This window comes from Centruroides sculpturatus, unplaced genomic scaffold, assembly GCF_000671375.1.
Source record: "Centruroides sculpturatus isolate CEXI.00-Female unplaced genomic scaffold, Cexi_2.0 scaffold1602, whole genome shotgun sequence".
Classification (NCBI taxonomy): Eukaryota; Metazoa; Arthropoda; class Arachnida; order Scorpiones; family Buthidae; genus Centruroides; species Centruroides sculpturatus.
The window spans coordinates 126,012-153,781 of NW_019385738.1; the positions used below are offsets into that span (position 1 = coordinate 126,012).

Below are 27,770 nucleotides of genomic sequence, written 5' to 3' on the forward strand. Positions count from 1 at the left end.
AAATATTTTAAAATAATTTATTTTTAGACGTTTTCAAATTTTTGTTTTTTTAATAGTGTTTTTAATCAGAAATTTTTATTTAGAATATAGGAAAAGTTATTTAAATTATTCAAAGATTTAATAGTTTTAATATTTCATTATTTTTATGTAACTTAATATTAGATTTTTGAAAAAAAAAATTTACATTTTAATTTATTTAAACAATTCAAAGATTTAAAGGAAATTATTTTTCACAAAATTTAGCATGATAAAGAATTAAAATTTAGCTTTTAATTATTAGTTTTTAATTGTTTCGTATGTTAAAACTATTTAACAAATTATGAAATATAATTGAATCCGTTATATAGTTATATAAAGTTATTTTTTTTACAAAATTAAATAAAGTTTAGATCATAAAATAATGATTTTTCAGATGAATATGTTCTGTACTAATTTATAAAATTGTTTGCTTGAAGTGATATTTTGTAGAATTGAACTTTCATTTTAAAATGGACGTATAAATTTCTTATTTTCTGTTAAAAACTGCAGTTTGAATTTAGTTAAAAACTTAAATAGCTTCGTAACTAATTTGTAAATAGATAGTTAAGAGTAGTGTAAATTATATAAATATTTACTCATTTTTCTTTTCTCAATTAGGTGGAAAATTATAATTTTGTTACAAAATATGGATTTCAATCGGTAGGTCATGATTTCCAACCAGAATTTACAAAATAAAAAGAAATGCGATATTATTTAATAAATTCTAATCAGTAGATCGCGACCTACTAATTGGAGAACAAGACAAAGAGAGACTAGAATTTTTATTAAGTTTTTACGATTAGATATTATATAATAAAAATATATTATATAAATTAGAAATATCGTAAAATTTTCTTTAAAATTTTATATATAAAATATATATCAACATGATTTTAGATTTATTAACACTCATAATTTATTCATAAAAACCGTGCAAACATTCAACTCAGAAAATCATTATATCAATTTAATTACTTACATTAAATAAAATTGTTCATTAGTTGTAAATTTTATTCATATAGAAACAATAATAATCTTATCATTTATACTAAAAATAGTTACATTTTAAAGTTTAAAAATAACATTTATTTAAAAGTTGTTAGCTTACTCCATAAACAGTAAACAAAATTCAAGAACAAATATTTCTCCATTTTAAATTCCTACTTCTTGTATGTTACAAGGTTAATAATCAAAAAATATAACGAAACAGCGTAATATATTTAATAGTAAAGTTATATTAATTTTAAATAAATTCGAAATTATATTGTGATAATAGTTTGTATTTTTACAAAGAAAACAAGTTGCTTTACTCGAATAATATGAGAGTGTAGCACGGAATATAAAGTGTATTTATTCTATTTTGTGCCTTTGATGAGACTGGCCGTATCACAATTCGAAGTTAAGTGGATCACTGACATTTTCAATTGCTTAAGAATCAAAATCTTTGCAAATCGAGTAAAAAAACCCCTGCATTTTGCACTGTCACAGACGTGAAAAATGAACGAAAATGTCATTCAATTGTCAGTAATGTTTATAAAAAGAATTGATGTCAAATTTAAACGAATCTGGTCAATCAAATAACAAAAAAAATATATACTGTACATTTAAAATAGAATAGATTTAAAAATATATTTTAATCTAAAATAAATGAAATTATTATAATTATTTAATAATATTGAAAAATTGTTAACAGTATTTAATCTTTATACATAAAAATAACTCATAATGATTGAAACACCTAAAAGTTTTTGATGAAATTTATAACAAAATTTAATATAATAATTTTGGATAGGATTTCTTTGGATACATATTTTTTGGAAAGCAATTTTTTGAATAGTTATTTGGAAAGTTCATAAAGTGTCACCCCCTCACGTCTATGTTTGACATATAAAGTAAGCTCCATGTAAGATATAAAACTCAATAAAAAAGAGACTGTTTTATATATGAAAAATTGTAATTTCATCACATAAAAATTTATCAAAGTTCACATAATAAATATGTAAGTAGGCCTACTTCCAACCGATCTCTTGATATTTTAAACTTTTTGAGTTGTATTCTCGACAGAATATTAATGTATTGAGTCAATTTTGACGTAAAATTATAACTTAAATACAATTAAACGGTATTACAGATGTGATTTATAGCAATGTATTAAGAGAAAAATAATAAAAAGTTAACTTTATTTATGATACAGTTTTCTGTAACTAACCTTATAAGTAAGTTATCTCGGTACAAAATTAGTTTAAAAAATGATTTCTTTTAACGATTTAGAATCAATAATATATTTTATTCAAGCTCTTTATCATGTTAATTTCTTCATAAACTGACAGAAATACATTAGAATACTTTTATAAAGTTATAATCGAATAAGTTTAATGTAAACAGAGTTTCTAAATCTAGAAGTTTTCTCATCTCCATTTCTGTCAACCGATCTCTTTATTGAAAGACGTCATTCGAAACTTATCAACACATTCTCGTTCAGCATCATTCATCATCAGCTTCAAGGATGCAGTAAGACATCTTCTCAATTAAATTTAAACAAAATTTTCTAGGAAACCAAAGATTGTTACATCTTATATACTTTAATTCTTTTATATTTATTTACCTGATAGTTATATTTACTATCAAAATATAATTTATAGAGATTTTCATTCATTTCTCCTTGCTTTTACACGATTTCCTTGCTTCTTGGGTAAATGTATTCCACTTGTGTAATCCATTTCTACGTTGTGTTGAATTTTCTAGGCTACAGGATAAGTAGATCAAAGTTGTATGAAATATATTTACATATACTTTACTAAATAAAATTTTAAGTTGTGTAAATAATTCAGGAATAAATGTCTCAAAAATTTTATAACAGACAACATTCACAGTTTATTTATGAAAGTTAAACATTGTGTATAACACAAACTGACTTTGTATAAAGTGAGTAACGAGATATTGAAGTTCTGTAAAACATCATAAAATGAATTTAAACCGAATAAATATAAGTTTAAAACATATATAAACTTCTTCTGGGCTTAATAAATTTAAGACTTAAATTCCACGTAACAAAAATTATATTATTAATTAATCAGAATTTTAGCAGTTTCCACGTCGGATGATGCAAATCTTTATTTTTTTTTTTTTTTTTTTTTTTTTTTNATTTCATTGTTTACTGATTTAGAAAGCACCTTTGTAAATATAAATTTAATTTAAAAAGCAACTATTTTACTTATTTTTTTTATAAGTAGGGTTTTATAGGTCTTAAACACACTTTTTAATCATACATTAAATTAATTAAAATAAGATTTAAAATTAATTTCTGATTTACAAAAGCAAGTTAAATAAAAGCTTTAAAAGTAAAATTTTATTTATATATTTTTTTAAACCAAAAGATTTTAAACTTTATTTTCTTATATTTCTGTCCTCCTTTCTATGTTTGTTGCCGATACTCAACTACTATTTTCTAGTTTCTGAACGTTTGTCATGAGACTAGACAGTAATACTATTCCCATAACGGCTCCACTTACTAAAATATACAAAAATTTAAAATCGATTTTATCATTTTAATATCGAATATTTTACCATCTTTTATATAAATTCTATTTACTGAAGCGAGAAATTTAAACACAACTGAATTCTTCGATCGTGTATGATCTTTTACTTTCTCAGGGTATTTTTAAAAGTAAATAAGCTTATAATTTTAAAACATATGTTCGATTTTAGATTTTTGGACAGTTTTTCCACCTGTTTATGTTAAGAAATTCGATATAATGTTCTTTCTTTTTATGTTTTAAGTAGTTGAAACAATGTTTTTAATTTTGTTATTTGGATGTCGACTCCAATCCTTGTTAGCAATATATTAATCGCCTTGATTAACTTGGCTCTTGCTCATATCCAGTTAGAAGCCAAATTCTATTGTTTCAATGATTAAAACTACTTATTGCAGTTCACAAAGTCAATTTTCTCACGGTTCATAATCTTAAAATTGTATACAGAAAGCTATTGTTTACAGTTTATTTATTTATCTAAATACAGATTTCTCTTCAATTTTATACTTAAATTATTATATTATTTTATTATTGAAATCATTTTTTTACATTATTAATTCATTTTTATAGGTAAAAAATTATATTTAATATCATTCCAGACATGAAAGGCGTTACTTTGCTGTCATGAACAGCTGCAGCTTTCATTTATATAGAGGTTAGTAAGACTTGGAAATATTATTGTTATTAAATGCTTGATTTGAGTTATCATTAGTAGCTTAATATTTTAAAATATATGAAATTAACTTATTTTTTATAGTTTTTAATAAAATATATTTTAAAATTTCAGGATTAATTTAAAGCTTACTCCAGCTTTCATTTATACGCTATTTTAAAGTTTTCTATACAAAAAAGATAGTAAAATATATCACTAAATTTACTTTTTATTTTAGTAAATTAGTGAATAATCTTATAATTAATTTATTACAAAATTTTCAGAGGGAAAAACACTTGAAAATATTACATATATAATATATATATATATATAAATCCAATTTCTTGGTAGATATTAGCAGACATTTTCAAACATTCTAAACTAATTTTAAATAAGTTTAAATAGTCATGTAAGTAGCTATTTAAGAGTACTTAAATTTATTTTATGACTACATCATTAACAAGCTGCCACCATTATTTTCCTTCGAAATACGAAAACAGTGATACAACTGTATAAATCAATGTATAAAACAGACATACATCAACAACAGTATTTTTTTAATAAAAATTGACTGTAAATCGCCATTATACACGTTTAAGTCTAAAAAATACATATAAATCATGAATAATTCGTAGTGATACTTCATATAAATTACAGAAATAGCTAGAAACGAAGAGTTCAAGTTTCCACACTCCTTTTACTGTAAATTTTCTATATATCTACTCACCTACATTGCAATTACATGTTATACGACAACGATTTATATTAATATTAATAAAACGAAGGTAAATTGCTATAAAGATACCCAAGCATGGACAAAAATACGGACGAGTAAACTAACATTGGCATATTTTATAAATCACTCATATTAGCATAATTATGCAAGCGTATGAACATAAGTACCTACTGTATGGTTTTCTATTATTTGTTTATAAACACAAAAACAATTGTTAATCCACATGTAAATTATATATAATATTATAATAATAATTACTCTAATTATTATTTCATTTAATATAAAATGGTTCAATTAATAACATAAATTCTATGAAACACTAATACGTTACAATCTATAATATAGCATAAAAGCTATTAAAATAGCATTATGTAACAAACTTATAAATTATATATAAAAGCCTGTAAGCCCATAAAAACTTAGATTGTTCTTATAAAATAAATAATCGAATATAACTGATTAATCTCTTGATGCAATAAATTTATTAACTTAGAAATTGCCTATTTCCAATCTATCTCAAAACTAATTTCTCTCCAAAGATTATTATCAAACTAAAATTAGTTTTATGAATATATCTTAAAATTTGTTATTTTTTTTAATATCAGTAACTCCATAAAAAATTTTAACATAATTTAAAATTACATTATCGTAAAGAAAACCCAGAAAAATATTGAAATTATTTTCAACTTTATTGTTTAGTTCATTATAATCTTGCATTTTACAGTGCATTCGAGTAAACATCTTAATAAATCTGACGAACATTAAACTGTATAATCTTGATATTTTTTCCTATTACACAATTATCGTGAAAGGAAAAAAAACAATTTAAACAATAAAAATTGTTACTTGATACGTAGGATGCTATTTTTTCGTATCGAATTTCTGGATGAATTACATGTCAAACTGATTTATGTGTCGAAAGTTAAATGTGCAACTGTGATTTTTTTACCTTAATACTTTCGGAATTGTGTTACTATTTTGGCAAAAATTATTAATTACGTCGAAGTTTAAAAAATTTCGAAAATTTTTGGCAATAGATTTAATGTTTAAAATATAACTTTTAGACGTAAACAAACTAAGATGTCTGATTGAAAAAAAAAAATTTTAATTTACGTGAAATTAATAATGTAAAAGTATGTATATAATAATAATTAATAATTTTTAAAATTATTTTATTAATTAATTAGAATTTTTTCAGATTTTATTACAATGTAAAATGCAATATTTTTATCATAAAACAAAAAATTTTTATTTATTTATTCGTCATTCTTTTGGATAAAAATCTCAACAAACGAATCTTTTAGAATGAGTGTAAGAATGGGTTATTAATTTTTAAATCTACATAAAATTAATAGTATGCCATTTCTTACATTTTTATCGTTAATAATAGCAGTTTTTTTTTTGCATAAATCGTACACCAATACCAAATAGTTTCAATGTATATTGTAACTATTTGGTATTTGTATTATGCTACAACAAATCTGGTCAATATAAAACATATTATATATTTCAACCAATTTAACTAATATAAGATATTGTATTAATTTTCAATTAACGTAGATCTAACTGATAATTAAATGTGCCATTATGCTCCGAGCAGTCTGAGCAATCATATATTAATAGTTTCTAACAGTTAACTCAATACAAACATATTTTTATGCTCTAATCAGCCCAATCAAAATGTCATTTAAATTATACTCTAACTAAAAGAGAGAAATACTTCGATCTTGTCATAACAAATGTATTATATACACATATTATTTATAATGTGATCAATATACTAATAAACTAATACTAATTCTTGAGCTAACGAATATAGATTAGTATAATGTACAGTACAATGTATTATGCCGCATGATATGTAGTATAAAAATCCGAACAAAACTTTGCATACATTTTAAAAATCAAGATAATACACGGTGGGGCACCTGACAGTTTTATTTTATTACTACAAATTTCACTGCAAGGTTGTTGTTAGTGGAATACACTAAATCCACTCAGAGCAGTGATCATCGAGAGCCGGTCTGTACGGGACTGTGTTGCTACGGTAGAAGCATCCATAAAAATCAACTATGTCACAGTTACACAACGAGAGTTTCGGCGTTATTTTAACGAACGATATGCCCTTTCAAGAAACACTGTGTTGTTGTGGGTTAGGAAATGGCGGAAAGAAAATTCAGTGTGTGATTCATGACATTCTAAAGAACATTCTTCACCGGGTAGTGGGTTTCCTTGGAACCGGAATGGAATAGTGTTTGAAGAATCAGGTGGCCGTCTCATAGACATTAGATATAACCGAAGGACTATCTTAAACTCCTTTCCATTGGGCATCTTTTTTGTTGGAACAAAATCTGTTTGTGTTGAAGCACGTGAGTGTAAAGATTTGTTGATTTTCAGTTGTTTATGTTCCATTCTGTATTAACTTGGTAAGAATAATTCAAGCATTTTATAGATATATAATAAAGAGAAACGTGTATATTAAATGTATATAATAGTATAACATCGATCATAATGATTAAAGCATGATAGTACACCCGCATTAAGTATTATCATGCATCATTATGTATATTTAATAACATATATAACATATGTTACTAAAGCTACGTAGAACACATATATGTACTATTTATTAGGGATTGTATTCAGGTAAAAAAAAGGTAAAATCTCCATCAACAAATAGCGTAACTTTCCCGGCAAAAGAGTTAAAATTGTGTATGGCGTTATCTGTTATGAGGTTTTATTAAAAACTTTTTATATTCTTAATTATTGTAAAATGGCAAAATGCTTAATTTTTGAAGCAGAGATGAGTTTTATTTTAAAAAATTGTAAATGCTAATAACAAGTAAAATCTTTTTATTCCAATGAAACCGTGTTTTATATTTTGTTGCTTACACATGTAAAAGCAACAAAAGTAAAATCTTCATTAATCTATCTCCATTCGAGACATGACACGACCTCATCCTTCGACCTTTAACGACCAAAATTTAATAGTAATCAATATTTCAATATACAAACCTCCCGGCAAAATTTAGAAATTTTCGACGAAAGGCATAGAAATAGAAGTTATTAAGCTTCTATATGGACGAAAAAATCGTGCCCCTCAAATACACACTAGAATCCATACATAGACAAAAAACTCCCGAATTTTTTTTGTTTGCATTTCTCGACATTTCAAGGCCCCCTGAGTCGAAAAATATAAAAGTGTTGGGGTGAGTTTTTGATCGATCGCCATACTTTCCCCCTGTTGTATATAACTCCCAGGAAAGTAAAATGCATCGTTAAATATATCGGGAAATTCGATAAATAATAGATAGATACATAGTAATTTCTTGAAGCCAAATATTTATTTGTTTACACTTTCACCTACAATACACTTATATTTTCATATATTAAAGACAAAGGCATAAAATATTTTTATTTAAACCGCAAATGTAGTTTAAGATTTAAGTTTAAGTTTAACAGATAAATGACTGTAGTAATTAAGTAAATAATCTGTTAAATGACTAGTGAGGTAATTTTTGCATTTGAAGTCAAAATTTTAAAATTACTGGTTATTTATCGGTAATTTTACATTTTGAAAATTCACCGTATTGCCGGTAATATAAAAGTCAATAAATTTGCAATCCCTATTATATATCTAACAAATACACTTTCAATTACTATGTTTTATCCTGGAGAAATAAAAAATAAATTTAAAATAGTCTATGTTACAGAACAGGTTACATAATAATTATTCAGTGTTAGATTATTCAATCATTAATAAAAAAAACTATTGTAATAATAAAAAAAATTAATTAATTAATTGTCATGAAGAAATATGGGAGAAGTGATCTATTATATTAATAAAAAAAATTGATTTAGGAGCATCATTATAATTTCCAACTAAAAGTTAATGAAGTTTTTTCTTGATTCAATAATTTGGTTAAGGTTTCCAGCTGAGTTTATTTCAATAATTATCTTTATGATGTCAGTTTTCTACTCCAATTAGTTTTCAGAAAAGATAACATTTCATTCCTTCAACTGAAAATACTTTTATTCACAAAATTTCTGAATGTGAAAAATAGGAAAGAAGGATTTAATGAGTTTTAATAAAGAGCAAAATATTCTGATACTTGAAGCCTTTAATATCATTTACAGTTATAAGTAATATAAATTTTGTATCAGATTTAATTTAAGGAGTTTCTAATTTTATAATTTATTATTTTTTATTATTTTAAATTTAAAAAATTAAGTTATTAAATAAGAAAGTAAACTCATTTGAATATAGCTTATTTTATATTTTTACTTGAAAAGTTATATTGTATATGTTATTGATGTTATTGATTAATGATCATTTTTCAAATAGACTGAAAGTCGCAATATACTGACAAAAAAAATTATATTTTAGCAAGTTTATGAATTTATGAAAAAAATTAATAAATAAAATTATTTTACAATATTTTTCACCTGAATTTTGATGTATTGTAGCTTAATATCAACTTAAAAGTTATGTAGACAAGAGATTATGTAGTTATCATGAACTGAATACACTTTCTTAATATTAAAAACTAATAGTAATGAATTATGAACATCTTATTTAAGGCATATTCTCTTTTAGAATTACAAATTTGAATTTTGCTTTCAAAAATGTCAGGAAATTTCTTAATCCTCAACTCGTTGCAAACAATTAGGCATACTTCTCGAACAATAATTGATTAACTGAAACATTTTATAAGTGTGAGTGACATTACTTGTGAAATTGTTCACATTGCTGCTTTTTCAACTACAGTAAAACCTGTGTAAAACGGAATTGCACGGTATCAAATATTTTTTTTCCGTTTTGGCAAGTTTCCTTTTTGAACAAGTATTTTCTTAATTAACATAGAAAATCCCTCCGTTCCGAAGAATTTTTCCGTTTAGGCAGGTTTCCGTTTTATTCAAGTTTTGCTTTGGACAGGTTTTACTGTAATGAATATTAGTTTATAACTAAAAACATTTTTTATGAAAATGATCTTGATCAAGTTTTCATTGAGAACGAGTGATTATTTTCGCGCGATTTCCATCTCCAACTTCAAAATGATAATTAAATTTTATTACAAGCTGCTAAGAATGGAATTTTAATGGCTAAATGACTAATGACTAATTAAAAACTCGATATTTTTCAGAATTATTACTGAATTAATATTAATGTAATAAAGTGAAACACATCGCTGCAAATGGAGATCAAATATCTAAATGTTAAGTAGAAAAGTTTTATTCAACATTTAAACAAGTTAATTTTACAAGATTTAAGACAAAATACCGGCATTAAGTACTGAATTGCTACTTCGCTGTATTTCTATAAGCGATATAATAAATGAATATATATCTGTATTAAATTCTTGATGGAGTAATTGGAAATTAAAGTTAATATATTGTAATAAAGCACTGCATAGCTCTAGCGATAGTTTAATTTTTTAAAATAAATTAAAGCTAAAAAGTACGCAAAATTAGAATAAGTTTATCACTATTATTAAAATAAATAGAATTCTTTGTTTCTTTTTCCAGATCATGCTACTAATGAATGAACTTTGATGTGTAGAGGTAAAAATATATTTAAAAAATTTTTGTTTTCAAATTTTATAATTTGTTTATACACATTTTTACAGTCAGGATGCCTTTATTGAATAAAAAAAGACATTAATTGAAGAACAAATCATGGCTGATTGGAATTGCACAGTATATATAAATTGCTCACAAGGACCAGATGAAGAATACATAGCATTTCGTAACCAGACCAGATTTTGGATCCAAAGAGTCTTGGTACCAATTATAACAGTTATAGGTGTAGTGGGTAACAGTATAACCATCATGATCATGTCACGACGTCGCATGCGTTCGTCAACTAATCACTATCTAGCAGCTTTAGGCGCAGTCGATATGTTGTATTTGATATTCAGTTTTATTCTATCTTTATCACACTATCCAGATTTCCATGATATTAAATATTACAGTTATTGGAGGTTTAGACCATTCGTGTTAATGTTGGTTGATACATGCAGTAATACTTCAGTATGGTTAACTGTAACTTTCACTGTTGAGCGCTACATTGCAGTATGTCATCCCATAAAAGGGAAAATATTATGTACAGAATCAAGAGCTAAGAAGGCAATTTTCAGTATTTTTCTCATATGTTTGACGTTTACAGTACCCACACCATTCGAACACAAGATCGACGAATCAAATATACCATTTTTGGACTTAACCTATTCAGATTTGGGAAAAAATCCTTTATACAGAAGAATCTTCTACTGGTTGACGACTATCTTGTTCATATTCCTACCACTAATTTTATTGGCAATATTTAACTCCTTTCTCATACGTTCCCTTCATACTTCAAAAGTTCGTAGGAAGACAATGACAAGAAGAAACGATAACAGAGATTCTTCAAGACAGGAACGCAAAATTACTATTATGTTAGTATCTGTTGTTATATTGTTTTTCATTTGTCAACTACCCACAGCAACTGTACTTATATATCAAACATTTCACGAAGTACCACGCAACAGTAACGAAGACATAATATTTGAGATTTTGGGCAACGTATTTAATTTTTTAATGGGGATCAACGCGGCTGGAAATTTCGTATTGTACTGTGTCCTGAGTCAAAAATATCGAACTACCTTTCTACAGACATTTTGCCCGTGTTTAAAAGGTAGAATTTATCATCTTCATTCTGTGTACCAAAATACCTTGTATACTTCAAACGGTCGAGATAGCCCTCGAGTTTCACACAAGACTCTATCTCTGAAAGAAGAGAATGGTAAAATTTTGATGGACCAAGAAGCCAATTTGAGCGAATATTCTGGATCGTGGAAAGGAAAAAATCCTCAGCAAGTGGTTTTCCGCGGAGGAATGCCGCCAAGAGAATCGGACTGTAATCTCTAACATTCTATTAAAATTATTTGCTTATAGTACTAATATATATACATACATACATATATATATATATATATATATATATATTTCTGATTTAACATATCGTTCGTTTAAGCACCCAAATGTGTATGTGTTCATTATGTTGTAATAAATGCAAGTGGCTAATGTTTGTTGTAACTTTTTTACTTAACGCTATAGAATTTTAAGAAAAATATTCTAATATTTCACAGTAAAAATAATCATTTTAATAAATACAAGCATTAACGATTATATTTGAGATGAAGGAAGTTAAAATCTAAACATTTTCAATAACAATTTAAAAATTATGGATATAATTGTAGATAAAAGAAAAACAATAGTAAAAATTAATGTTTACCATTTATTTTAAAATTAATTTACTTTCAAATTCAAAAACTTCATAAAAAAGGGAAAGATTTAAATGGAATTTACATTAAGCACTGTACAACGACAGAATTAATACTAAGGAAATCGTTGTTAAGGAAGTTATCGAAAGCGAAACGTTGTATTTCTCTTAAATTCAGTATTATAAGTTGCGATTTCATTCTTCGAAATACTGCTTTAACTATATAACAGAGAAAACCAACAAAAAACTATAGTAGTTAAATGCTATATCTTATACAATGATAAAAAAATAAGAATAAAAAGTTTAGATCGGTCGTAAATACCAGACTTGTAAAGTACTATTCATTGTAATTTAATAAATAAAATATTGAATACCTAAAGGTTATTCTTTAAAAAGGTAAAACACATTTCTTCAAGTTTTAATAGAGATCTCGCTTGATAATATCTAAATTTCTTAAATAATTTTCTAAACAAATTTTTGATGTGAATTTTTTGTTATTTTTCAATAGAATACATATTTTGTATCCCATGTATTATGTACCAGTTTGTTAAATCGCATCAAATTACATTTAAAAATGATACGAATTATTTTTACATCGGTTGAAAGTGAATAGTGTCTACGCTAGGAGCGGGCAATACGAACAGTTGCCTGGGGCGCCAAATCAGAAAGAGCATCTTTTCGCTCTTGATTTGAAAAAGATAATGAACTACAATTGTTATAAAGACATTTTCAAGAAAAATTTTTATAAAAATCAATATCAGGAAAATCTAAGAATGTAGCTCTTTTCCAATAGTTGTCTTTCTTTCTAGTCTTATGCTTTCGTCACGTAATCCTTTCCTTCAATCACAGCATTGTTAAGTGCTCGCGTTACGTTCATTCGCTTTTCTAATTTACTTTTCCCGTTGTAACGAATTTAAGACACGATAAAATAAACGCGTCCTCGAGTTAACGCAGTTTTATTACATACAAATGACGCCATTTAACACGCTTATTATTATGCTATATTTATTTTTTCTCGTGTAATCGTGATCGTGGTACTCACATATTTAGAATTGGCCCTAAAAATGAAAAGCGTGCCTGAAAGAGACACAGATATTTGTCTTTGACTGGTAGGTTTTTTTTTCTTTCCTCCAATTGGCGATAAGAAAACGTCTCGAATTTAAAGCGAAAACCGAAAAAATCGTTAAATAAAAAATATCAATATTACGCTGCATTAACTATCTGTACTCTAAAAGTTGACTTAAGTTCCTGTTACGGGCTATACAGGATGTAACAGAATAGCATCATCTTTGAAAGACCAGTTACAGCAATTAAAGCAATGTGTTATAACAAAAGTTTTTGGTTACATTATTATAGGGGAGACCGGGGCATGATCGGCATGTTAAGCTTTACTTAAATTTTGTGTAATAAATACTGCTGTAAACTGAAAAAAAAAAGCTTTGCATATTGTCTATTGGAATGTTACCTTACTATAGAACTGGTTAAAATCAGTTTGGACATAAAAATAATTACAACTTTACAAGAAGAGAGAAATTGACGAAGTTGCCCCGGGTATAGGGGCAAGATCGGCAACTTCTCTCTTTTTGTAAAGTTGTAATTATTTTAATTATTTTTATTAAAGTTGCCCCTGGTATAGGGGCAACAGTAATGGGGCAAGATAGGCACGTATATAAAATTATGTTATTAACAATGTATAAGTTGGAATTCACTATTAAAACAAAGAAATACAAATCCAACACCCATTTAATATTATTACAACGAAATGCAAGTTCAAAGACATATATACATGAATAACAAATGCAAACATGTTTTCATTTGTTATCTGTTTGATTTTTATCCTTTGCTTCTAATGTGGCTTTATGTTGCCGATCTTACCCCGCTAGTCATGATTTAGAAACATTAAATACAACCCTGAGAACAGAATGCCAAGCCACGATCTGGCCACGTGAATAAGTTGAAGTTACATCCTTCTAACAGGAAAAGTAACTTTCGTTATCATGGAATTATAACAAAACCTGCCAATTCAATATAAATGGAAAAAAATATTATATGGAATTGGACGAAAATGAAAATTTGCTTGATAATTCAACTACGCTTGTTAGAGAACAATAAAAACACTACACTCAACAAGCCACCAATAAAACTCAACTGCCTAACCTATAACCAAAGTCTCCTTTTAATTTGTTTTTAAAAAAAGCGCTTGACAAACTTGCCCCGCATGCCGAAGTTGCCCCGGTCTCCCCTATAAATAACGGAATATCGAAAACAACGGAAAATTTCATTAAAAACAGTTGTTAAACGATCTATTCTCCAACAGATGATAAAAGAAGTTACATAATACAAAAATAATAACGATTTTTTAAGATATATTTAATATATAATATACTAAAGTCTAAATATAATTTATATCCACGATTTGAAAAAGAAATAAGTAAATTGGCGAATTTTCGATATTGATAAATTCCATTAAATTCCATTAAATGAGGGGAAAAATCAGTTAAATTTAATTGCCTTTCTTTTGAAATTATTTTGATTTCCGAAATTTTTTAAAAATATTTATTCGACTTTTTAATTACTTAAAAGCAATTAACTACGCTAAAGCTTTATAAATAAATCGATTTAAAAAAACTAGAGTACGAACAAATTAAGAAATAAATGAAAGTGTGTTTTAATAAGAAACCATTCAATATGTTTAACAATATTTTAATTTAATTTTAATGAAGAGAAAAAATGAAAAATGAAAAATTAACTTAAATTCGATTAAAAAATTTCCAAAAATTACACAAAAATCCTCAAGGATTTAATCCAGATTCCACTTTAACTTTTATTATATACAATGCTAAATTTGTAAAATAATGTCTATATTTTTAAATTTAACTCAATTGTATATCATTAAATGATGAAGATAATTAATTATTACAGTTTTAGCATATCGATGAATTATACCTGAAAACGTTAAATATTTTAAACATTAAAAAATATATTCTGTTACGTAAACAAGTATATAAATTAAAAAAATTTAAAATATTTTCGAAAAATATGCATTTTTTTTCATACAATGATATATAAGAATTTTCGAATATTTGAACAAAATTCTGATAGAATTTTTCCTCCATATCATCAACTCTCGAAATTTTCGAGATGTATTCGACCTTATAATAACATTATTCTGTTACGTGAGTGTATAAAAGTAGATTGAAGTTGTTATACACAACAATTTCTTTATTGAACAAATTTCTCAAAGGAAAAAGATAAGTATTTGCTTGTAATAAGTGCTTTCTACGTTTGATTTTTATAATTTATAATAGAAAAACCAAAAAAAATATATTTCTGTTTTTGTTGTAGATACTTCAACATGATTTTTCTTCTTTCTTGATATAACTTATATTTTAATATCTGTATAACAGCACTACAGCAATATTTACCGTAGTAGTAGTCTATATAACATGTCTATACTATATTTGTGCACCTTTACTCCTGTATATAATTATCATTATTGTAGATTTAAATACAATTTATAAATAGATAACCACATAACATAAGTATATACGTCTGCGATATAAAATATCTAAGATATTCCTAACTAAACGAGTTTATCTTAGTAATAATGATGATCTTGCTTAAAATATATTTTTATTAGAGTAATAATATACATAAATGTGTAAGTGCTATATGATATTCTATATATATGAATAATTAATTGAATAAACTAGAAATAAATGAAAAAGTTTTACGATATATCGTATTTTTTTACTGAGAAAACATCAAAAATCTATTTAAGTTCTTTACAAGACGCTGTAATTCCCAATGCTATTGTCCTAACATTTCAACAAATAACCAAAAATAAGTTCAAGATTCACCAGGGACATACTATAAGTGGACTTCTTGGTAATTTTTCTGGTTTCTGCATTATTGAGTGGTGCAAGAAACTTTTTAAATTAACTTTATTTATTTTATTTTTAATTTTAAAAATAGGTTTCTGTTTTAAAGTTTAAATGTTTTTAATTACAATAAAATTATAAATTTATTAACTAATATAATTGTTCATTTATTACGTTAAATGACTCTCGTTAAATGTAATTAGATATCAATTTATAAACTACAATCAATAAAATGATATTGACAATACAATTAATTTATTGTTTTTATGATAATTTGAGATAAAATTATCTAAAAATTTGTTTACAAATTAAAGAATATTGGAAAAGTTTTTATTGATGTTGGAAACAACATCAATTTTGTTTAGTTTCTGTAAATCATTAGGGATTTCTCTGTAATTAAATGGATCTATAATGGTTCTACAAGTATACTTCATTAAGAATTTGTCATTAAATAATAAAAAAATTTGGATACTTGTCAATAAAACAGAATAACATTCATTTGTTTATTTGAAAAATCATCTAAATTTAATTTTTCTTAATGAAATATCCTAATATTTTATGCTTTTCTCATTAGAAGAAAGCAGATTTATAAAAAAAAAATTAAACTTTAGATGCGTATTATAATGCTGAGATTAAAATAAAATTATATTGATTTAATTTACAGTATTTGTAATTTTAGAATATTAAAATTAAAACTTCATTTAATCTTTGAATGTACACTTAATTATTCTTCTATGTTATATACAGTATCTATTTATTTACGTGAATTTCATTAAATTTATATATGAATAAACTTACAGTTTATTTCCGTTATTTTCTAAAGATTAATTCGGTTATTTAACATATAAATGTGCATATATTTCTTTTGAAAAGAAATATATATATAATCTAATTGTCAAATAAATTTTCATGTTTTTTACAGAAAAATAAATAAACACATAATAAATTTGTTTAATTATTAAACGGATTTTATTAGGGCCTACTTATTGACAAAAATGCTGTCTAACTATTGAAAATTAAAGTTAAAATTTTACTTCTGTACATTTTTAAGAATGGGATGAAAATAGAAAAATCTACTGTAACATTATCCAAAATTTTCGTAATTAATCTGAAAATTCCAAAACTTAATAAAATTTAAAATTAACATAATTAAGAAATATAATTGTTAACAATTTCATTTTCTACTACAGAAAACATGCTTAATTAAAATTATGAAATTATGTTTACCGAAAAATTAAATGATATCAATGGAAAAAAATAATTTTGTTAAGTAGTTTTCGTTTTATTATATTCACACACTTATGCATGTATATATACTGTAAATACATTATACGTATATACATACAAACCTACACCCGCATCTACTCAGAAACACTCATCCACCTAAACATAGACATGTATACAGAGTGTGTAAACAACCATACACATCTATCATGGATAAGATATAAAATGATTCATATCATATTCCGAACTTTAAAAAATGTTTCAATCGATATCTCCACATCAATTTTCAAATAAATAAATAAATAAAATGTTAGTTTTCTTGTGTTCATCGAGAATATAAATCACCTTGATCGTATCGCAAGAATTACCAAAATCTAGACTATAAAAGAAAATTGTAAATATTATATCGACTTTGATATCATTATATATTATTTATTAACCATAAATTATATGTATAAAATTATATTACTATAAATCATTCTGTTTGTCACGTACTGTAAGTAGTGTATTATTTTAACTATAGAATCCACATAAAATATGCTATTTGGAATTTAAATTCAATATACACAAACTCTATTTTGTGGAGTAGTTGCTAGTCTGTGTAGTGAAATTAACAGATTATATTGAAAGTGATGATATTGACAATTCATATCCTTTTTACTGCACTTTATTTTTCTCTTGAAGGTAAAAAACTTTTTTACGTTACAATCCTCTCTCTTTCTAAGATTCGTGATAAAAGAAGAGAAAAATCATTTACACGATTCTTTTTATATATGGCAAGAACTTTTGTGCATTGAAAAACGAAGTTAACGCACTCAAATGATAAATGCCGAGGAATCATTCCAGTAATAAAGATTTTATAGGGTTCATCACGTTTTGCATTAAATTTTCTGTATTCTCGTTTAGAAATATCTCTTGAAAAATGCGTATTTACAAATATTAGGTACTAACTTTGAAGAGAATAACATCTCAATCTCACAAACCAAACTTTACTTTAAATCTCTGTTAAAAGTGAGATATAAAGCCTATTATTTTACACACAAAAGCATTTATAGTACTGCGGATAATAGGGAAATGTCCTCATCATAATACGTAATCTTTCCTTACTAGAATTACGTACTAATCTGAATTTTAGATCAAGATTTTTATGTTCAACCGTATTGATAGATTAGTACAGTTCCACTTATGCGGTAATTGCATGACGTATAAATAACGAATGACCAATTTATTGCATAGGATTAGTAAACTAAAAATCCTCAATACGGAAATAAATTTAAAACTCCCAACATATAGGAATTGTGTCTTAGGCGTAGTGTTTTTTTCGCTTCCATTCTCTTAATTATATCACATATCGTCCTTCTTGGAATGCCCATAGGCCTACATTTAAAATGTTCTACAATGAAATTTTACCTCGAAATGGAACGATTAAAAACAAAAATACATTTCAAATCGAATAATCAACTCGTGTGACAAAATATGTAATTCAATTTCTATTTGAGTGTTCATTTGCAGAGAAAAAATGGACAAAGATTATTTTGGAGTTTTAGTTTACACTCTTCTGTACAATAAACATGATTATGCTATTTGCTTTCCTTCCTGATGTAGCAATTTTAATGGCCAGCAGTGTAGAATGTGTCGGATTAAAAAACTTTCGGGTTCTAAGTAAAACTTGCGATAGAGGTACAAAAATGAGTTAATCGTTTTATTTGTTATATATGCCACTGAATCTTCTTGTAAATGCTGCGAATGTTATGTTTACATTGTTAGACTTAAGATTTATTTATTTAAGTCATACCTGTATATGAATTTATACGTTAATTATAAAGTCCTGTCAGATCTTAGTCTAACCTGATAATACAGAAGATATTCAAGCCAGTATTATTCTTAGTTATCTGTATGAAGTACCTCTTAAAAGATGACACGTTTAGAAATTAACACGTGTATATTATAAATTAGTGGCTCTTATATGGTAAGTAATTCTTATTGTCTGAAATGTTACAAAAATACTTTAAAATCAAAGTTTACAAGCATAAAAAGAAATATCTGAAAGTATGACGACAGCATCTTTATCCCTATTTTTATCCCGTGTATTCACTTGATAATAACCGACTTTAAAGTTGACACGATGAATGATTAGTATCCATTTCCTCCAGAATACGAATACCAATCGTTCAGTTTTAAAATATGGAATGGCTCTATCCTAAACAGATAGAACCATTCTATATTTGGACATGACTTTGGATTGATGATTTCCTGTGTTTAAGACACGTCTGGCAAATAGAATTGATTCAATATTTCGAAAATTAGCTTCAAGTACCCGACTAAAACTGTTCCTCTTTTAGTATATGCCATGATTCTTCTGATTTGAGGTTATCAGCAGATAATGAAGAGCGTTTTCTAACGAGTTATTTATTTATTTTATTTTTGAAACGTAGTTTATAATAACATGTAGAGCATTCAACAAACTTCATCTGTAACTATACTTACTAAAATCAATCCTAAATTTACAACAAAATCGATTCCTAGCAGAATGATTTTACATTTTTCTGATAACACAGCGTAATCGACTTTACATTCATTGTATTAACACTAATTAATAAAAATACAGCCTCACTTGATCAATTCGAACCCTCTATTATTTCTTTGCAATTCGTATTTAAATTAGTATTTAATCATTCAGTTCATCTGAATGTTTTAGCATAAATTTGGATAATTAAAGCTAATGTATTAATATCTTATATTTAGAAAATTAAAAATCGAAAGGAGAAAGTAGCATGTAATAGTTAACTAATTTAACTGATTTATAAAATGCATTTAGGGATTCTCTGATATTCACTTACAGTATTCTATAAACTTGAAGCGTGAGTGAAATTGTCGCAGTATTACAGACTTTTTTAGTCTTTAATACTGTGAAGTAAACTATTCATTTAGCTATTTTTTATAATATCTAAGTATGGAACATGTACTGGTTCATTTTTAGCCTAAAAAATGATGTGATTAAAGAAAAACGTATGCTCAATAACATCAAAGAATATGGAATATTGACGAATACTAGAAACGTGCACGAAAATAGTTTAATTTTCAAAAACGGATAATTCGAACTTTTTAGATTATTCTGATGTTCGAATTAAAAACATTCGTGTGCAGTTAAGGAAAGGGGAGCATATAATTAATTTAAAGAGTATTTATTATTTTATCCACTAAACTTTGGCCCTTATGTAAAAATTGTAAAACTACTTTAATCATCGAAGCTGTATCGAGGCGATAAACATGTAACACTTTACTTCTGACGTCATAATAAGTCAGAAAGTAAAGTTGATTCGAAGAATACTGATGAAATACTCCGCAATTCAAAGTTTCTACTATCGATCAAGCGGTTGAAACTTTATATGAGAGATAGTTTAAACGAGTGTATCCAAATTGACCACAGAATATAACTTCCCATTCTTCTTTCTAGTCTCCAGAGTTATGACAAGAAATGTATTGACTCAATTCTGCACTTTATTAAGATTTTGATTTTCCTTCTTTATATGAATCTTTTATGTAATGTACTTTTCAAAGAGTAAAGAAAATAACGAAGGAATTTTGAACATCTTCCTCAAATATTTCTGTAAAAACTATAGATCATATCATATTGTGTCTTTTTCTCACTTTAGCTGTATGCCGATAGATGCGCAAAAGATCGAACAAACTTTATAGATATACATTTCAAATGGTTCACTGACTCCTGTTTCCTGGCGATAAGCGCTCTTTAATATTTGTGTGATGGTTTTGCTGCTCTATAAATCTTCTGTAATAAGGTGATCATGTTTTGTCAGGTGTTTACTGTATTTTTTACAACTATTTCGCATGGCTGTCCCAAGCAATGCTTTTCATCTTATATTCGAGAGCAATCTCTATGGCATTTGCGTCATATTCTTCGATGTTGTGAAATCTAGAGGATCGAGAGGCGAGATAGACAATTTTTCTAAAGTTGTTTATCTATGCAAGAGATACATTCTCACTACTAGAAACTATGGACATGTGATATTGAATTCAATATTTTTCAATAAATGCAGAAACTTTTCGTTGGTCATCATAAAAGATAATGTAATCATTTCTAGAAATCTATATTTCAGATCCGTTTTTTTTCTTTTTAGAAAAACATCAGATTTCATCTACTGTGATGAACTCGACAGACCAGAAAAATATAGACGACATACTAACAGTTTATACTCTTCTTATTGCTCGTTTTTCCTCTCATACCTACTGGAAATGAAAAGGTCTAGCATTACTACAGCTTTTCATTTCCAGGTTCAAATATTAATTTAATATTATTTACAAATTTGTTGTTAATATTTACTATAAATTTTAAAATTTACCTATCAAATTTATTTGTATTTAAGCATCAAAACTTCTTAAAATTACGATTTTTCTAAAGAAGTTTTGATTTTATGTAAACGATCAGGCGAAGTTTCCTCGATTTACCTGAGCTTAAACTTCGTTTATCTTACTAAGAAGTGCTCAAATTTTAATTTAGTAAAGGACTTTTGGGATTACAGAAAGTAAAGTAAAATGAAAAAAATCATTATTTTGATGGAATCATTAAGAGAAAGTTAAAAATTATTCCGCCATTTTATTCGCAGAATTAATTCCTAAACCATCCTCATTTTTCTTAATGGACTTTAAATGACAAATAATCTTTACACGAATTTTAAAATAGTCTAGTGTAATTTTATATATTCAAAATAATAAGTTATAATCAAAATTTTTCAAAGGTTAATAGTTTAAAACATTTTAAATAAATTTTATTCATATTTTAAGTTTTTAGTTTAGAATTAAGTTAATTAATTAATAAATATCATTTTATATCTGAGAATCAATAAAAAGTACATATTAAATTTAAATGTATTAATAAACATTAACTTTTTATTGATAATTTTCTATAATTTTATGCAATTTTGAAATACATTGCAATATCTTTTTAGAAAGTTTTTTGTGAATTTTCTAATAATAATATAAGAGATTTATAAGAAAATTTAGAAGATTAATATTTCTAAAATTCTTTTCTTTTCCTTTTCTTAGAACGACACTTGAAAGAGGCATTGACCATTCTATCTCTGTCAATAGAAATTTTTCTGAAAATTTATAAAGTTTATCTGAAATTATTTTAAAAGTTATAAACATATAAGAAACATTTAAAATTTCAGAGGAAGAAGAAAATGCTCTAATTTTTATTTTTCTAAAAAATATCATCAGTTTATTTATTTAAAAAAACTTCAAATAATATTACAGATTTACAGGTAAAATTTACAATATTTTCAGAAAAAAAATTACTGGAAATTTTATAAATTTCTTTAAAAATTCGTTAAGATTGTTTTTTAAAATCTTTTCCTACAAAATTTTTAATTTTTGAACTGCCTATACAAGTGTATTTTATAAAATTAATTCAATATCATGACAAGATTGAACAAGTCAAAAATTAATATGAGAAACAACATCTCGTTTAATATAATTATAACAAAGTCCAAGTCAATTTATATAAAAATTGTTTTTAAAAATGTAAATTAAATTATATTAAAACTAATTATTCATTTTAAAATAAATTTTGTAAAGAAAAACTTCAATTAGAGAAAATAGAAATTTAAGATTCTAGCAAACAAATTTTAGTTGTGTAAAGTCAGTGAAATGATCATTTATGCAAATTTATGCGATGCTAATCTACTTGTAATTCTAAAAGAGCAATCCAGTAGCTTCAAATTGCTATTTTCTGATCCTGTGAATCATCAAAGGAAGTGCTCTTGTCTCACCTAAAGTTTATATATGTATATAAGCTTATGTAAAGTATATAAACATCAATATAAATTTGCAAATCACGTATTTTAGATGAGCAGACAATTTTAACACTAATATAAGTCAATTTAATTTTATAATCAAAGCTATTTAAAGATAATTACATTTTAGGTTCATTTCCTGTATTAAACGGATATAAATTCATAAAGGAAGAGAGTGTAATTACGTGTAGTTTTCAAAGTAAATAATCTTTCAGCAGAGTAATATTAATTTTATTTATTAATTTTAATATAATGTTAATTAAGTAAATACAGTTCATCTGTTATTAATAATTAATTTGTATGTCTGAGAATGTAAACAAATTTATAATTTGTATAATTACAAGATTTTTATAAAGAAAAATTAATTTAAAATATGTTAATGAGATATTAACAATATTTTTATACGAGGAATAGTGTAATGATTGGTTAATTAACGGGGGCTATCCGAACACGAGGAAAAGATGAACTGAACATAAAATAATATAAAAATTAAAAAGTTGGCATCAATGTTATGTTACATCATTACAGTGTTAACAGGACAAAATAACAGGTTAGATTTTTAATATGATAAACCATTAGATTAGACTATCAACTGATATTAAAAAAATTCTGTTTTTTCTAATGGGACTCGCATACACACTAAAATTTAACTTGTGTCTGAGATTATCCCAGTCAACTCTACATTTTGGGTTATGCGACCGAACACAATTACACCTATTACGAGTAAGCTTGACCTACAATTAGTCGACTGGAATAGAGAATAATTGCCTGTAGCGTAATGCTATTGTTAAATTACGGGTTTAGACTAGGTTCGAATTTGGAGGATCTTACAACCTGGCGATCTGATGGACGGAATAACAATGAAAATAAAATTTTAATATGCAATAATTAAAAATGTATTTAAAAGTACATATTTACTCAAAAATTTATTAAGAATTTTATGAAAAAATAACTTTAGTTTTTCAATTATTTAAAATACTTTCTATTTCATTGCCAGTTTTTTTTCCTATAAAATATAAAGATAATTTTATGTTGTGCACCTTTCTATTTTATTTTTAATTTTAAAAATAGGTTTCTGTTTTAAAGTTTAAATGTTTTTAATTACAATAAAATTATAAATTTATTAACTAATATAATTGTTCATTTATTACGTTAAATGACTCTCGTTAAATGTAATTAGATATCAATTTATAAACTACAATCAATAAAATGATATTGACAATACAATTAATTTATTGTTTTTATGATAATTTGAGATAAAATTATCTAAAAATTTGTTTACAAATTAAAGAATATTGGAAAAGTTTTTATTGATGTTGGAAACAACATCAATTTTGTTTAGTTTCTGTAAATCATTAGGGATTTCTCTGTAATTAAATGGATCTATAATGGTTCTACAAGTATACTTCATTAAGAATTTGTCATTAAATAATAAAAAAATTTGGATACTTGTCAATAAAACAGAATAACATTCATTTGTTTATTTGAAAAATCATTTANAGCTAGAATTAAAATGTTAGAGAGAACATTTACTTTTTGAAATAATAAGACCATTTGAAAAAATCGAATTACTTTTAAATAAAATTAAATAAATAATTTTTTATAGAAGATAAATTCATAATAATTGGAATCATAATGACCTTAACTCACAACTCTATTTACTAAGATTATGAATGTTAAAAGTAAATTTAATAATATAAATAGAAAAATATTTTAAATAAATTGAAGAATATGTATAAATTTAATAAATTAAAATATTTTTATTAATGAATTAAACTAATAGGGATTAACGAAAAGTTTAATAAATGAAAAGTAAGCTTATTAAAAGCTTGCTAATTCGAGATATCGATAATCTTAAATATGTATAATGATTAAAAATAATAAATTTCATATATTTTCTCATAAAAATGTAATCCGTGTCAAACTTAAAAAATTGCAGCTGCTGTATGAAGAATCTTCAGCCGTAGCTTCAATTAGAATATTATAAATAATAATTGAGTTATAATAAGATTTTAAAACGTAAATATTCAATTTAGTTATGGATAAAAGAATTACAAAGCTTTAAATTTGTTTACTTAAAAAAAGTACAAATTTAATAAAAATACTTTTAAAAGAATTCATACATTAATGATATGTAGATTAAGTTCATTATTAAGAAAAATTGAATTTCTTCGAACAAATCTTTGATAAAATCAAGATATGATGAAATTATAAGAATAGTAACTTTCTTTAATACTCCGAAAACGTATATAAAAGGTTTTCTTATGATAAATCATGTATAAATCTGTTTACATTCAATCAAATCAAGAAATCTGATTCCAAGAGATATATCTAAGATTATTTACAATCGATTTTTCAGATGTAATTTATTGTTGGATTTTCTCTAGAATGATTACTAATGAATGGAAACAGTTATATAGATTATTGAAGATTTTTATTAAATTATATTTTGAATAATTGTATAATTAAGAGAATTTTGCAAGAGTGACAAGAATACGGATTTATAAATGCTCTTTCTTACATTGCATCCGAACTAATATGAAGATAAAGAAATAATGTTTTAATTTAATAGCAAAGCCAGAATGAGGTATAATCTTGTTAATTTACCAACCGTACAGTCTTCTGGCCAGCAACAAGAACTTGCGTTATGAAATGAATTGTGACATTCGATCCTTCTTCATTATCCATATTGCTGTTATGTTCCTTGCTGAATGTTTATTTCTGTTGTATTCTCTGTTGAATAAAATTGTGTATCTTAGAAGAAATAATAAACATAAAAAGAAAAAATTATTTCTATTATATAAATAAATACAAACAAAATTAAATTACCTCATATATTTTATTGAATACAGTTTTTATAATATTCTAAATTGTTTTGAAAATTATTGATTTAAAAACCTTTATTTTTCAAAACAATTTAGAATAATATTCTTATATAATTTTTTATTTATGCAAAAAATTGTTTACTACTTATTTCAAGTCTAAAGAATTTTTATAAATTATTATTTTATTATATTCTTGTACCACATAGAATTAGAAAATTGGATATTCTAAATTTGCATTATTTTAGAATTACAAGTACAGGGATACTGTATAAGCCTATTATACTATAGTATAGTGATAATAGTATAATAAATTACCAACCGATCGCCTAAATATCGGGCTATAATTAAATGATTAGAATAAAGTAATTTGACATTATGTCAAATTACTTTATTCTAATCATTTAATTATAGCCCGATATTTAGGCGATCGGTTGGTAATTTATTATACTATTATCACTATACTATAGTATAATAGGCTTATACAGTATCCCTGTACTTGTAATTCTAAAATAATGCAAATTTAGAATATCCAATTTTCTAATTCTATGTGGTACAAGAATATAATAAAATAATAATTTATAAANTATTCTAAAGTTATTAATAATATAGAATTGTATTAAAACTATTGATGACCTAAATTTATTTAAGGACTATCAAAATCCAAGTTTATTCAAAATCAATGAATAATAACTCCTACAAAATTAACGCACTAAATTCTGTAGGAGTTATTCTTAAGAGCTATTATTTGTATTCCAGTTCTTGCATTAGCAGTATTGTTTTATAATTTTTAAGTGTTTGCTACTCTACCATACCCCTAACTCCAAAACTACAAGAACTTCTATCTTTAAAATTTTCTGGAGAAAACATTAACAAAATATTATAAGGAAAAATTAATATTAATTACTTCAGACCTCTGTGGGTTCTAGGGAAACTAAAAGGACACGGATTCTTTTTCTTACTAAAAAAAAGTTTCAATGTTTCCAAGTTGAGCTTGGAAGCATTGAAACTTTACACTGATAAAATTGTTATTTTCAATAACTATATGATCAATTGCCATGTTCACATAATTATGGAAAATAAGTATGTGAAACTTTATTCGTAGTTATTGTAAATAAGGTTTACATTTAGCACGTAAATAATATATTACCGGGATTTCCTTTTTATGATAAATGTCTTCGCACCTGTCTCTCCTCCTGTTGACCTAACCAATTATTTCAATCTTCACCTATTCAAAATTGCAAAACACCAGATAAGTGTATTCACAGGCTTGTAACAGTGCATATACTAATACAAATATATGACTACAATAAAATAAAACAAAAAAGTCAGATTTCATCTCCTTAAAAATTGTCAAATCAACTTCAAAAGTGATTTTTTTCAAATTATGAAAACGCGTCTACAGAAATGGCTTCTAAAAATCTTCATAGGGCTTCTTAAAAAGGCATTTCAATCAAACTCAGCACACCCTATCATATGTTAAAATCCATCTACTTTCTGATCAACAATTAACACGTTAAAAATCATAACAGAAAAGTCAATAACTATATTAGTTTAGACATTTGGTGCAAATTTTTCGGAGAAAAGTATTCATATTTCACAAAGTTTCTTATTTCTATACCTGTTTCATCTTCAATGAATGACTGTAAAAAAATTCTTGCCAAGATAAAAAATAAAACTATGACTTTATGACTAGGAAGTATTTAATAATTTTATTTTTACAGTTCTGTTTAAATTGGCTTCTTCATAATTCCATAATCAATTCCTAAAAATATTTAATGGTTCCTTTCAAACTGAATTTGTAGCTCTTGTCTAGAATTTCATCAATTT

General features: G+C 25.3%; 1 protein-coding gene and 1 long non-coding RNA gene across 3 annotated transcripts in view; one reads left to right on the forward strand and one right to left on the reverse strand.

The window, feature by feature from the left end:
- Positions 1–11,999, forward strand: part of LOC111641673 (FMRFamide receptor-like) — a 35,879-nt gene extending 23,880 nt beyond the window's left edge. Inside the window, exons 3-5 of one of the 2 annotated variants that reach the window (XM_023387876.1) lie at positions 4,151–4,206; positions 10,466–10,501; positions 10,567–11,999. In XM_023387876.1, the coding sequence (XP_023243644.1) occupies positions 10,616–11,845 (1,230 nt within the window). In that variant the 5' untranslated portion in view covers positions 4,151–4,206; positions 10,466–10,501; positions 10,567–10,615 and the 3' untranslated portion in view covers positions 11,846–11,999. Of the gene's footprint in view, positions 1–4,150; positions 4,207–7,772; positions 9,083–10,465; positions 10,502–10,566 lie in introns of those variants that run through there. The other variant, XM_023387877.1, reaches the window with a different exon arrangement.
- Positions 1,886–27,169, reverse strand: LOC111641675. Its single transcript, XR_002759448.1, has 3 exons — positions 27,091–27,169; positions 25,730–25,851; positions 1,886–2,764 (listed from the first exon to the last, which is right to left on the reverse strand). It is a non-coding gene; the product is annotated as an uncharacterized LOC111641675 (long non-coding RNA).
- Positions 27,170–27,770: the final 601 nt, after the last annotated feature.